This window comes from Pseudopodoces humilis, chromosome 3 (genome assembly GCF_049639895.1).
Source record: "Pseudopodoces humilis isolate 2021_Gansu_Grassland_sample_001 chromosome 3, ASM4963989v1, whole genome shotgun sequence".
NCBI lineage: Eukaryota > Metazoa > Chordata > Aves > Passeriformes > Paridae > Pseudopodoces > Pseudopodoces humilis.
The window spans coordinates 113,314,659-113,326,992 of NC_142202.1; the positions used below are offsets into that span (position 1 = coordinate 113,314,659).

The window sequence follows — 12,334 nt, forward strand, 5'->3', positions numbered from 1 at the left end:
CTGGAGAAGCAGAGGGTGCGAGGGATGAGCTTCTGCCTGCCCCAGCTCCACCTGCACCCCCTGCTCCCCCTCACTGCCTCCCACCCCTCCCAAATCCCTCACTCCAGCACTGCCAATGTGCCAGTCCTGGGGGCAGCTCCCAAACCGGGACCCATCCCTGGAGAGCCCCTGGAACTCAGCAGGAGCAGGGCAGGGTCAGGAGAGCTCCTGGAGCTCAGCAGGACCAGGACAGGAGATGCTGGAGAGCCCCTGGAGCTCAGCAGGAGCAGGGCAGGAGATGCTGGAGCTCAGCAGGACCAGGACAGGAGATGCTGGAGAGCTCCTGGAGCTGAGCAGGAACAGGGCAGGAGATGCTGGAGAGCTCCTGGAGCTGAGCAGGAGCAGGGCAGGAGATGCTGGAGAGCTCCTGGAGCTCAGCAGGAGCAGGGCAGGGTCAGGAGAGCTCCTGGAGCTCAGCAGGAGCAGGGCAGGGTCAGGAGAGCCCCTGGAGCTCAGCAGGAGCAGGGCAGGAGCTCCTGGAGCTCAGCAGGAGCAGGGCAGGGTCAGGAGAGCCCCTGGAGCTCAGCAGGAGCAGGGCAGGAGCTCCTGGAGCTGAGCAGGAGCAGGGCAGGGTCAGGAGAGCTCCTGGCGCTCAGCAGGAGCAGGGCAGGGTCAGGAGAGCTCCTGGAGCTCAGCAGGAGCAGGGCAGGGTCAGGAGAGCTCCTGGAGCTCAGCAGGGCAGGGTCAGGAGAGCTCCTGGAGCTCAGCAGGAGCAGGGCAGGGTCAGGAGAGCTCCTGGAGCTCAGCAGGAGCAGGGCAGGAGCTCCTGGAGCTCAGCAGGAGCAGGGCAGGGTCAGGAGCTGCTCTGCTCCCCCAGGGCCCTCAGTTACTGCCAGAGCTTCTGCCCTGGGATGTTCTCCAGCCTGGGATCTGGGCACGGATCAGCCCTGGGCCCTGGCACGAGGTGCAGGAGCTCAGCCAGAGGCAGGAACAGCCCCAGGAATGGGATCAGGATGGGGCTGGGAGCAGTCTGGGATAACGGGAGGTGTCAGGGATGAGATGGGCTTTGAGGTCCCTTCCCAGCCAAAGCACTCCAGCATTTCACCATTCCGTGCCTCAGAACGCCAGGAACCGACTGCAGGAAGAGATTTCCCTGGATCTGCCTGGCCTGGTTCCATCCCAAATCCCACTGGAAAGGGACTCCAGGCACCATCAGGACATTGGGATTTGTCCTGCCCAGGAACAGGAGCCCTTCCCAAAGGGCTCAGCCACCCCAGCAGGATGGAGCTGCCTCTCCAGGCACTGCCCTGCCCACAGGAGCACTTCCCTGGTAAAACCTGGATGAATTCCTGACAGAATACACCTGACAGGAACATCCCCCACCTCCACGAGATAACTGGTGTCTCATCCAATGCTTCCAAAAGCCATTTTTGGCCAAGGATCCCTGCTGCAGTCTGTGACAGCGAGGACACTGCTCTGGATCTGGGATATCCGGCACCCACAGCTGCTTTTCCATGCAAATATTGCTCAGGATTTGGCTTTCTGGGGGTGTGCAGGCAGGAGCTGGGGCTCTGCTGTGAGCAGAAGCTGGATTTTCATTATGCACTCCCAGCCTGTGCTATCCCAGCTTTATTCCAAGTGGGAATTCCCTGCTGGATTCTGGGCTAAGGAGGGGGATGATCACTCCCCAGAGCCAGGAACACTGACAATGAAAGGGATCTCTGGAAAATCCAGACAATCCTGCTCTTCTCCCCTGCTCCCATCCTGGGAAGGTTGGGACTGGGACAGGCTGGAAGCCTGAATTCCCAGCTGGCAGAGCTCAGCAGAGCCAGCAGTGACTGGCCAGCCTTCTCCAGGCTCAGCATTCCACGGCATTCCCAGCACACGCTGAGGCTTCCTGGCTTTTCCTTCTGCAGGAGCCCAGCCCCAGCCAAGCTCCTGCTCCCAGGGAAACTCCCAATCCATTGGCTTTGGGAGCTCCAGGCCACTTCAGTTCCCCACCACTGAGGTGTGATCCTCATTCCCAGGGCACTGGAGGAAAATCAGGAGGGACAAAGCCAGAGCTCGGAGCTGGCAGAGGCCAGAGGGGTTAGGCTGGACTCAACCCAGTGGTGTGAGCTGGAACCAAAAAATGGGTCAGCCTGGAGGGGAGAAGGATCCAGGGAGAGCTCAGAGCCCCTTGCATGGCCCAAAGGGGCTCCAGGAGAGCTGGAGAGGGACTGGGGACAAGGGCTGGAAGGCCAGGAGCCAGGGAATGGCTGCCAGTGCCAGAGGGCAGGGCTGGATGGGATTTGGGGCAGGAATTGTTCCCTGGCAGGGTGGGCAGGCCCTGGCACAGGGTGCCCAGAGCAGCTGGGGCTGCCCCTGGATCCCTGGCAGTGCCCAAGGCCAGGCTGGACAGGGCTTGGATCAAGCTGCTGCTGCCTGCCATAGAAAGTGGTGGATTAGCAAAGATTTCCCTCCAATCCAGCTAAAAAAGAGATTTCTGGAATTTACAAACCCATGAATTCCACATAATTTGTATTTTTTTTTTACAAGGGGTTTTGATAACTTGTAGATATGTATTCCATTCTGAAAATGACCATTTTCCACATCCACACTTTCCCTAGTGAGTTGCAAACTGCTCCCAAGGGGATCTCCAGCAGGTGACAGTCCCTGTGCTGGCAGGACAGGCACATTCCTTATTTATTGCAGCTGCTGGAAGGGCTAAACCTGGGTTTGGAGGTGTTTGCAGGGAAGAGGCAGCTCTGAGGCCAAGCCAAGGCACAAGGAATTGCTGTTCCCAGCTGAGGATGTCCCTGAAATACCCAATAGCTCAGTCTGACCCACACAGACCAAATTTCAGCCATTTCCACAGGACATTTTAAACTCCACGTTAAATTCAAAGCTTCTTCTGACTGAGCAGGGAAAATGGGTTTGGGTGGAAAATGAAGGTTTTGGTGAGGAGCCTGCTCCGAGAGCTGCTGGGGAAGGGGAGGAAGGAGGTGCAGGATCCCTTCCCCACTGCAATCCTGCTGGATCATCCTTACCCCCCTGGATCATCCCTTCCTCTATGGAGCATCCCTTCCCCCCTGGATCATCCCTTCCCCCCTGGATCATCCCTTCCCCCCTGGATCATCCCTTCCCCCCTGGATCATTCCTTCCCCTCCTGGGTCATCCCTTCCCCTCTGGATCATCCCTTCCCCACTGCAATCCCCCTGGATCATCCCTTCCCCTCCTGGGTCATCCCTTCCCCTCTGGATCATCCCTTCCCCCCTGGATCATCCCTTCCCCCCTGGATCATCCCTTCCCCCCTGGATCATCCCTTCCTCTATGGAGCATCCCTTCCCCTCTGGATCATCCCTTCCCCTCTGGATCATCCCTTCCCCACTGGATCATCCCTTCCCCACTGGATCATCCCTTCCCCCCTGGATCATTCCTTCCCCTCCTGGGTCATCCCTTCCCCTCTGGATCATCCTTTCCCCACTGCAATCCCCCTGGATCATCCCTTCCCCACTGCAATCCCCCTGGATCATCCCTTCCCCACTGCAATCCCCCTGGATCATCCCTTCCCCACTGCAATCCCCCTGGATCATCCCTTCCCCACTGGATCATCCCTTCCCCTCTGGATCATCCCTTTCCCCCCTGCAATCCCTCCTCCCCTGCCCCAAGGCCTCAGGGACCGAGGTGACTTTTGCAATTCCCAAATGGAAGTGGGACCAAGCCCTTCCCTCCTGGCTGCCCCTGGGATGCATTTGGACTCCCCAGCCCTCTCCCAGCTCATCCCAGAGGGATTTCTCTCTCCCAGGGTGGCTTTATTGTCCAGCTCCAGCTTTCCCTGCTCAGCAGCTCCTGGAATCCTGCAGGCACAGGGAGCTGCTGGGCAGGGAAAAGCCCCTGGGAACGCCCAGCTCTGTCCCCAGCTCTCACCCCGGGCCCCAGGGAAGGCCCAGCAGTGCCAAGGGAAGCTCCAGACCAAGCATTCCCCATTTCCCACCCCACTGCCCGGCTCAAGCTGCCACAGGCACCAATTTCCCACTGTTTCCTTTGGAGCATCCCCCTCTCCCGTGAGCCAGGGCCTGTCCCAGGAGCTCCTGGCTGCCGCGGCGGGGACGGGGAAGCAGCTCCGGGTTGGTTTTCCCACCATGCAGCACAAACCCCACATGCAAACCCAGCCCCAAACAGGCAGCAGGGACGGGGACACGGGCGGGAAGCAGCTCCCAAGCCCCGGGGTTCCCAGCTGGAGGCACAGGGAGCGCGGCGTTACTCCGGGGTTACTCCGGGGTTACTCCGGGGTTACTCCCGGGAGAGGGGCAGGAGCAGGGATTAGGGAATGGCAGGGGGCGTTAGGAGAGGAGCTGGCAACGAGCAGCGCTGGGTCTGGTCTTACCTTCTGCAGGTGGAGTGCAGCCCAAAAAAAGGAGAGAAACACCCCTTTAACAACTTCAGCAAAACAACAAAGGAGTCAGCAATCCACACCAACCCCCCCCTTCCACCACCACACCCCAGGATCGGGGCATTCCTGCAGGATCCAGCTGCTTCCAGAACCTTCCCAGCCACCTTCCCCCCCGCAGCGGGAGCCAGGTGGGCGCTGGGGATGCTCCCCAGGAGGGAACACCGAGGAATGGGGATTTGCTGGCTCCTTCTCCCCCTCAGCACCGCTCCCAGGGCACACAGCAGCCCTGCACCCCAAACTCCCGGGGGTTTCACGGAGCTGCCTGACCCCAGGGCCATGCCTGGGCTCTCCCAAGAGTGCAGCTCGGTGTGGAGCGCTCCCCACAGCCCCAGGGCACCCACAGCATCCCCCACTCTGCACCGAGCCTGCCCCAGCAGCACCCCGAGGGGAGCTCTGCCTGCACACCGGGGTCTGGGGGCTCCTGCTGGGTGTCCCAGAGCAGGAATGGGGGCACAGCCAGAGATGGAGTTCAGGAGCCACACTTTGGGCTCCTGGGGCTCCTGCTGGGTGTCCCAGAGCAGGAATGGGGGCACAGCCAGAGATGGAGTTCAGGTGGAGCACTGAGTCCAAGGGCCCCTGAGAAACCTGGGCATGGGGATCAGTCTGGAGGACACCACAAAGCTCTCAGAACCCCCTGAAGCTGCTCTAATGAACAGCTCTAAGTAAAGGTTTATCACCACTGAGCTGCAGGAACATCAGACTGGGATATGGTGAGTCCTGGCTGGGAACAAAAACCCTTTCCAGCCTTTCCATCTGTGGCTTTCAGGAAGCAGCCCCAGGATCCCAGAACTGGGGCCTTTCTCATCCTCAGGGAGTGAACCAGCAGCTCCTGATCAAAGATTCCTGTGGGGCCTGGAGTTCAAATGTCAGTGCTTTTGGGATCCCCTCTGTGTTCCCACACAGAGCCCCAAGGTACTGCAGAGGAACCCCAAGCTCAGGACACTTTTCAGGCCTCAGCTCTGGTGTTCCCAGCCGAGCTCTGAGGTTCCTCACCACCAGAGGGATCCAGCCCACACTTCTCCCCTCAGCAGTGAACATCCCTCTGCACAGCAGGGGAACTTCTCTGCAATTTCATCTCGGGGAAACAGCCAAAACTGCTACAAACAGGCTGGGCTGGGATGAGAGAAGGGGAATATTCTGTCACTTATGGGTTTCATGCCTCTGTAAGAGGGATATGCACAGAGTCACCCCATGAGCTCCTCCTACACACAATAATTGTATTTAATCCTCCCTGCCAGCGGCAGCAGCCCAACCTTTCTGTAGCAATGCTCCTGTTGAACTATTAAACTGCAAACCAGTGTTTTGCCCTACATTTATTATTTATGGATTCTACCAACTCATCTCTGCACATGTTCTCATGTTCTGCACAGCCACCGAGTGGTTCAGAAAACCAGCCCTTGTCCCCAGTCCCTCTCCAGCTCTCCTGGAGCCCCTTTGGGCCCTGCAAGGGGCTCTGAGCTCTCCCTGGATCCTTCTCCAGGTGAGCACCCCCAGCTCTCCCAGCCTGGCTCCATGGCAGAGGGGCTCCAGCCCTGGAGCAGCTCTGGGGCCTCCTCTGGGCTCTCTCCAGCAGCTCCAGGTGCTCCAGAGGAAGCCAAACCCCACTGTGACCCCTGGGGCCCTCCCAGGAACTCGGAGGCAAACACTGAACCATCCCACAAGGAAAATGCTTCCAACAAATTCCCCTTTGCCACTGGCAAAATGCTGTGGAAGAGCCACAGAATCCCAGCTGGGAGTAGGAAATCCTGCACAGGACAAGCCCAAGAGGCTGGCAGTGTTTTCATGGACATTTTACCAGACCCACATTCCAAAGCCATCACTCAGGGGGACCTGAGGTAACCCAGGCTGCTGATCCCTCAGGGAGAAGTGTCTGGACGTCCCTGTCCTACCCCAGACACTCAACATGAGCAACATCCAACCCCTGGGACAAGATCTCAGGCAGTCCCAGGAGCCAGGGAATGGCTGCCAGTGCCAGAGGGCAGGGCTGGATGGGATTTGGGGCAGGAATTGTTCCCTGGCAGGGTGGGCAGGCCCTGGCACAGGGTGCCCAGAGCAGCTGGGGCTGCCCCTGGATCCCTGGCAGTGCCCAAGGCCAGGCTGGACACTGGGACAGTGGGAGGTGTCCCTGCCATGGAATGGGATGGGATTTGAGTCCCCTTCCCACCCAAGCCAGTCTGGGATTCTCTGATTCCCTCTCTGTTCCAAACACCACCAGTGAAAAGGGAAATTTGGCTTCTGTGCCTTTTTTCCCCTCAAAAAGTGGTTCAAGAGTCAGTTTGGGTTTATGGCAGAAATTCCAGGGGTATTTGAAGTGAAGCAGGCAGAGCAAGCTGTCTGCTCTCATTTCAGACATGCAGTCAGTGCAGGTTATCTCCTTGTTTAACCATTATTTGGGCAGAACCAGCTCCTGTGTTTGGCCAAAGCTCCCAGGATGGTGCTCTACAAAAAATCCAAGGAAAAAATGGAGTGGTATTGGCTACTGAGAGGAAAAGCCAGCAGAGACACCTTCCAAAAAGCTCATTTCCATTAGATACTCTTACACTGATCCAACACCCCCCAGGGAGACCAAGGAAATCCAACAAAAGCTCCAATTTTTGATTTAGAAAGTGGCTCCTCCTCAGGCAGAAGTGATTTCCTGCTGCTGGCTCAGTGCCCAGCTATCCCATCAGCTCCAGAGCAGGGAGCATTCCCAGCTGGGAATGTGCTGTCCCTGGCAGTGCCACAACACGCCCAGGCTTCCCCAAGCCTCGATGCCAGCGCAGATAAAGCCAAAATCCGGGATGTGGGGCAGGTCCTGGAGCCACCCATGGGCGTTTTTCCATGGATTTCAGGCTGCAAGCAGCGGCCTGCAGGCTCCCCAGGGAGCAGCCTGTCCCAGCAGGAAAACTGGGAAAAGGTGGGGGGACAGATCCCACAAAAAAGGGGAGTTTTAGCTTTGGGATGTCTTGAGGAATCCAGCCTCAACTCCTCCAAGTCCTGGGCTCACCTTTACAAAGATCACTGCTAAAATCCCCTGAGGAATGGGGTAAAATGCTGAATCCATGTGAGGTCAGCCAGGATCCCCCTGGCTTCTGCACTGCTACAGAACAATCTTGTGAGAGCCCTGCTCTTGTCCAAAAAATCCCCAAACTGTCCTGCACGTGGCAGAAATCCCCCATTCCCTGATTTTATTCCACATTCCACTGCAATTCCAAACCCTCCCCACCCGACCTGGTGCCTCCAAGTCCTCTGAGCTCTCCCCCCACGCCCTGGAGCTCCTGCCCAGGCTCATCCCAGGGATCACTGCAGGGAGATTTGTTTCCTGGCAAACAGGAAAACCACCCCAGGCTCTGGGAAAGCCACTTGTCACTTCCAAACCTGCTCTCAGCTCCCTGCATCCAGGATTTCCAAAAGCCTGATGTGAAAGGTGATGTTAACTCATCACCTCCAAGCACCTGAGGCTGCAGAATGGGGAGTTAAACCCACAACAAACACACCCCAAAGTCAAAGCTGGCTGGGTTTAAGGATGAGGTGCTCTGTGGGAATCCTTTGCTCCCAAATAAACCTCACCTGGCAGCTTTTATTCCCTCCCTGGCAGGACTCTTCCTTTCAGAAAAGCTGGTTTGTGTTAAACCCATCTTGTCATAGGCTGTGACTGACCAGAAACCCAACCCAGCACAAATCCTGGCACTGACTGCAATTTAATTGCTTCAAACATGACAGTTCCTCGGCTTTGAACCCAAAGAAAGCTTTATTACACCAAAATAAAGCTTTGCTACATCAAAGTAATGTTTAAAAGCAAAGATCCCTGCCCAGCATCCAGTGTGGCCAAGGGGAAGAGCCCAAATTTGAGTTTCCCACCTGGCTGCTCCCACAAACACCTCTGGGACTGGAGATCCTGGTGCTCAAGGCAGCTCCTTTAGAGAAGAAAACAACTCCCAGAGCTCAGGCTCAGCCCCAGATCAGCTCTAAAAGGAGGAGGTTGAGAAGGATGAAAGGCACAGCTGCATTTCTGCTCTGATTTTTTTGGCTGTTTGGTTCAAAATCTGCCCTGACCAGGCACAGACTGGATCTTCTGGGTCCCCCCTGGGCTCCTGCCTGAGGCTCTGCCCAAAACCCACTGAATTTTGCTAAGAAGGTTCATCAGTGTCAGTGCTGGGTGTTTGCTGCCCCTGTGTTCTGCCACCAGCCCTGACCAGTGAGCTCCAGCCCTGACCAGTGAGCTCCAGCCCTGACCAGTGAGCTCCAGCCCTGACCAGTGAGCTCCAGCCCTGACCAGTGAGCTCCAGCCCTGACCAGTGAGCTCCAGCTTGACCAGAGAGCTCCAGCCCTGACCAGTGTCCCTCCAGCCCTGACCAGTGAGCTCCAGCCCTGACCAGTGTCCCTCCAGCCCTGACCAGTGAGCTCCAGCCCTGACCAGTGCCCCTCCAGCCCTGACCAGTGAGCTCCAGCCCTGACCAGTGCCCCTCCAGCCCTGACCAGTGAGCTCCAGCCCTGACCAGTGCCCCTCCAGCCCTGACCAGTGAGCTCCAGCCCTGACCAGTGAGCTCCAGCCCTGACCAGTGCCCCTCCAGCCCTGACCAGTGCCCCTCCAGCCCTGACCAGTGTCCCTCCAGCCCTGACCAGTGCCCCTCCAGCCCTGACCAGTGAGCTCCAGCCCTGACCAGTGAGCTCCAGCTTGACCAGAGAGCTCCAGCCCTGACCAGTGCCCCTCCAGGCTGACTCTGAGCTGCAGTTTGTGAATTTGGACAAACAGTATTTAGTTTAACAATGTTTAGCACAGAGCTGCAGCTGTCCCGGGCTGGCAAAGCTGTCCCACCCTCAGGGAAGGAGCTGAACCTCCCTTTGGTCACTGGAGCTGGGTGAGGTCATTCAGAGTCCCTGTGAAGGGTAAATCCCTCATTTCCCAGAGCAATGTGCCATCCTCAGCTCGAGTGGGAGATGCTGCTGGGCCAGCACAATTCCTGCACTTGGCCCTTGGCTATTTCCTGCAAAGCAAATGGATTGCTGGATCCAGCTGGCAGAGGGGAGTGGAAAGCACAATTAGGACAAATTGAGGATGGCTGCTTAATTCCAAAATAGATAAGCAGGCCCAGCTCATCCTCCCTATGCCCCTCTCCCTTTTTCTTTGCTCTTAGAAAGCAGAAGAAATACTTTGTACTTTGCATGGATCCTTGTTCCTCACTCATCCCTGGGAGCTGACTCCCATCTCTCATCCCTGGCAGAGATCTCTCATCCTGGAGAGCCAGGACTCTGGAATTCAGCTGAGCAGCTCAGGAGCTGCCCTGGAGTTGCTCCATGCCCAGACTGATGGATACCATGGGGCTGGCCCCAGGAATGTCCCTAAGGAATAATCACAACCCCTGCAGGCAGCACAAAGGAGAACAGCACCAGGGATCAAGCTTTCTACATAAGAACCTTTAACTGAGGCTGCTCTGCTACTCCCTGGGTAACTCTGAGTTTTGCTTAGGTCAAACTCACCTTTCACTTATATTTTTTAAAGAATAAATTAAAAATTTCTCCCTTTTCCTCAGTCCCTGGAGCCCCTGACCAGGGCTGGGTTATCCTACAAGAGAGCTGCAGCCAAATCCTGCACACGTGGGAATCAGGGATGAGCTTACCCAGCTCACTGGGGAACTGGTGCTACACAGGACCCACACCCCAAACCTGCAACATTTCAGTCCCAGAACTCCTCAGGAGCTGGGGAAAACAGCAAACTACACTGAACCAGACCATCTGTGGGTTTTCCTGGTCCACTCAACTCACCTGATTTCCTTAAGTCCTTCTTTCTGGATAACTTGAAGGATCTCTTTATGGCTCATGGGCGTGTTGGGGTATTTCTCCAGGACCTGGTGAGCAAGAGCAGATGGAGAGGGAGTTACTCCTTTGCACTGTGAATTTACATTACAGCTGCACCAAAAGCTCCATTTAATACCTGGGACTTCTCCAAGGACACAACCCAGGGAGGACTGCAGACCCTCCCCACCTCCCCACCACCCCCTGAAGGAGCAGAGAGGTTCCAGAGATTGGCTAAAGGACTTCTCTCAGTGCAATTCCCAATTTTATTTCCAGTGTGTTGCCTCAGACAGCACTCCCTGGAGAATGAAATGCTCCCCCAGCCAGGAACCCCTCTGGGAATGCTGCAGGAACTGTCCAAAACCCCAAATCTTTAGGCTGACACAGCTACAGGGGAGCGTGGTGGAAGTGTTAAAGCTGAAGGAAATGGCGTTTGACACTGCTGGGGCTGTCTGAAACTCTCTGCACACAGAAAGTTCCTGACTCTGGCCCATGAAAAGGGATCTTTTGTGGAAGTGCCACATTGCCAGCCCTTCCCTGGCTGCCTGGGCTGGCCGTGCTCCCTTCCAGGCACAGGCAGGCAGGAGTGCAGCTGCAGCAGGGCCCAGGGAGATGCAGATGCCACTCACCCCACGTCACTGGGATATTTCAGGCCAGTGTGTGCTGGCCAGGGGGATGGGCAGGAAATGCCTCCTTTCCGTCTTAATCATCAGCTTTTGACCCGAGCCCAGCGCATCAAAGGCCAGGCCTGGCTTAGGCTCAGCACAAAGCCCACAGTGACTGTGCACAAGGACAGGAGCGCTCTCCATTCCTCTCTTGAGCAGCTGTGCACAACCTGCTGGGCCCTGCCCCTCATTCCCCAGGGAACACCGGCTTATCCCAACCCAGCTCCCCTGGAAAGGGCTCTGCTGAGCATCTCCCTGCTCCCAGAACAAACCCCTACCTTCAGCCCCATCTGCAGCCCTGGAAGCTCCAACTGATGGCCCCATCCTGGAAAATCTCTTGTTAAGTCATGTTAAAGCCTGACTTTCACAGAGTCATGGAATGGTTTGGGTGGGAATGGGCCTTAAAGCCCATCCAGTGCCACCCCTGCCATGGCAGGGACACCTCCCACTGTCCCAGGTGGCTCCAAGCCCTGTCCATGCTGGCCTGGGGCATTGCCAGGGATCCAGATGTGAGTGGGATTTGTTTGCACTGCTGCAGCTGCAGGGGCAAATCCCACCTCACATTCCAGCTCGACTGCCACTTCAGACCCCACAGCAGAAGGATCCAGGACTGAGGTGTTTGCAGAGTGATCTCAGCCAGGTTTGGGTTTCCATCACCCCCTAACTCGTGTTCATTCACACAGCCCTGCCCAGGGGACAGCTCACCCTGTACCACCAGCCTGGAGCTGGATCCCAAAGCTGGGAGCCCAGGGAAGGGCAGAAATTAAGGACATCTCCATTCCATCTGTGCTTTCAACCTTTTCACTGCAGGAGGCAAAATCAGGAGAGAAGTGAGATCCACAGGGAGCTCAGGCCACTTCTACCACACCAAACTCTAACTGTGCATCTTCCTCGTGGGCACTGTGCTGTCCCTGCCTTTCCCTCCCTGGAGGTGCTCCTGATGAGCCCCAAGTGGCTCAGGCTGAATCCATGAACTTGTCACCCCCAGAGTGCCAGGGAAGGCCACGCTCCACAGGACACCAAGGCAGCCAAGGCAGAGGGGAGAAAAGCTGCTCCAGTTCTGTCCCTGCCTGTCCCAGGACACCCAGCACCTCTCCCAGGTAACCCTTCCCAGTGCTCCTGGCACAGGGCTCTGTCCTGTGCCTGAGCCCAGCAGGATGGGCTGGATGGCTCTGGCCTCCTGCCACCCCTGCCTGGCTCCTGCCAGTCCTGCTGGGCTGCTCTGGGAAGATCAACCAGCTCTGCCAGGTGTCTCTGCTCTCCAGGAGATTCCTAGAACCATAGAATTATTTAGATTGGAAAAGCCCTTGGAGATCGCCAAGCCCAACCCATCCCCCAGCACTGCCAAAGCCACCGCTGATGTCCCCAAGTGTCACATCCACAGGGCTTCTAAATCCTTCCAGGAATGGGGAATCAACCCCTGCCCTGGGCAGCTGTGCCAGGGCTGGAGAGCCCTTTCCATGCAGGAATGATTCCCAGT

The 12,334-nt window shown here is 57.0% G+C and overlaps 1 protein-coding gene across 2 annotated transcripts in view; it reads right to left on the reverse strand.

Moving 5' to 3' along the window:
- Positions 1-12,334, reverse strand: part of ASXL2 (ASXL transcriptional regulator 2) — a 62,642-nt gene that overhangs the window by 34,834 nt on the left and 15,474 nt on the right. The window contains exon 2 of one of the 2 annotated variants that reach the window (XM_088052920.1): positions 10,160-10,242. In XM_088052920.1, the coding sequence (XP_087909046.1) occupies positions 10,160-10,242 (83 nt within the window). Of the gene's footprint in view, positions 1-4,348; positions 4,370-10,159; positions 10,243-12,334 lie in introns of those variants that run through there. The other variant, XM_088052921.1, reaches the window with a different exon arrangement.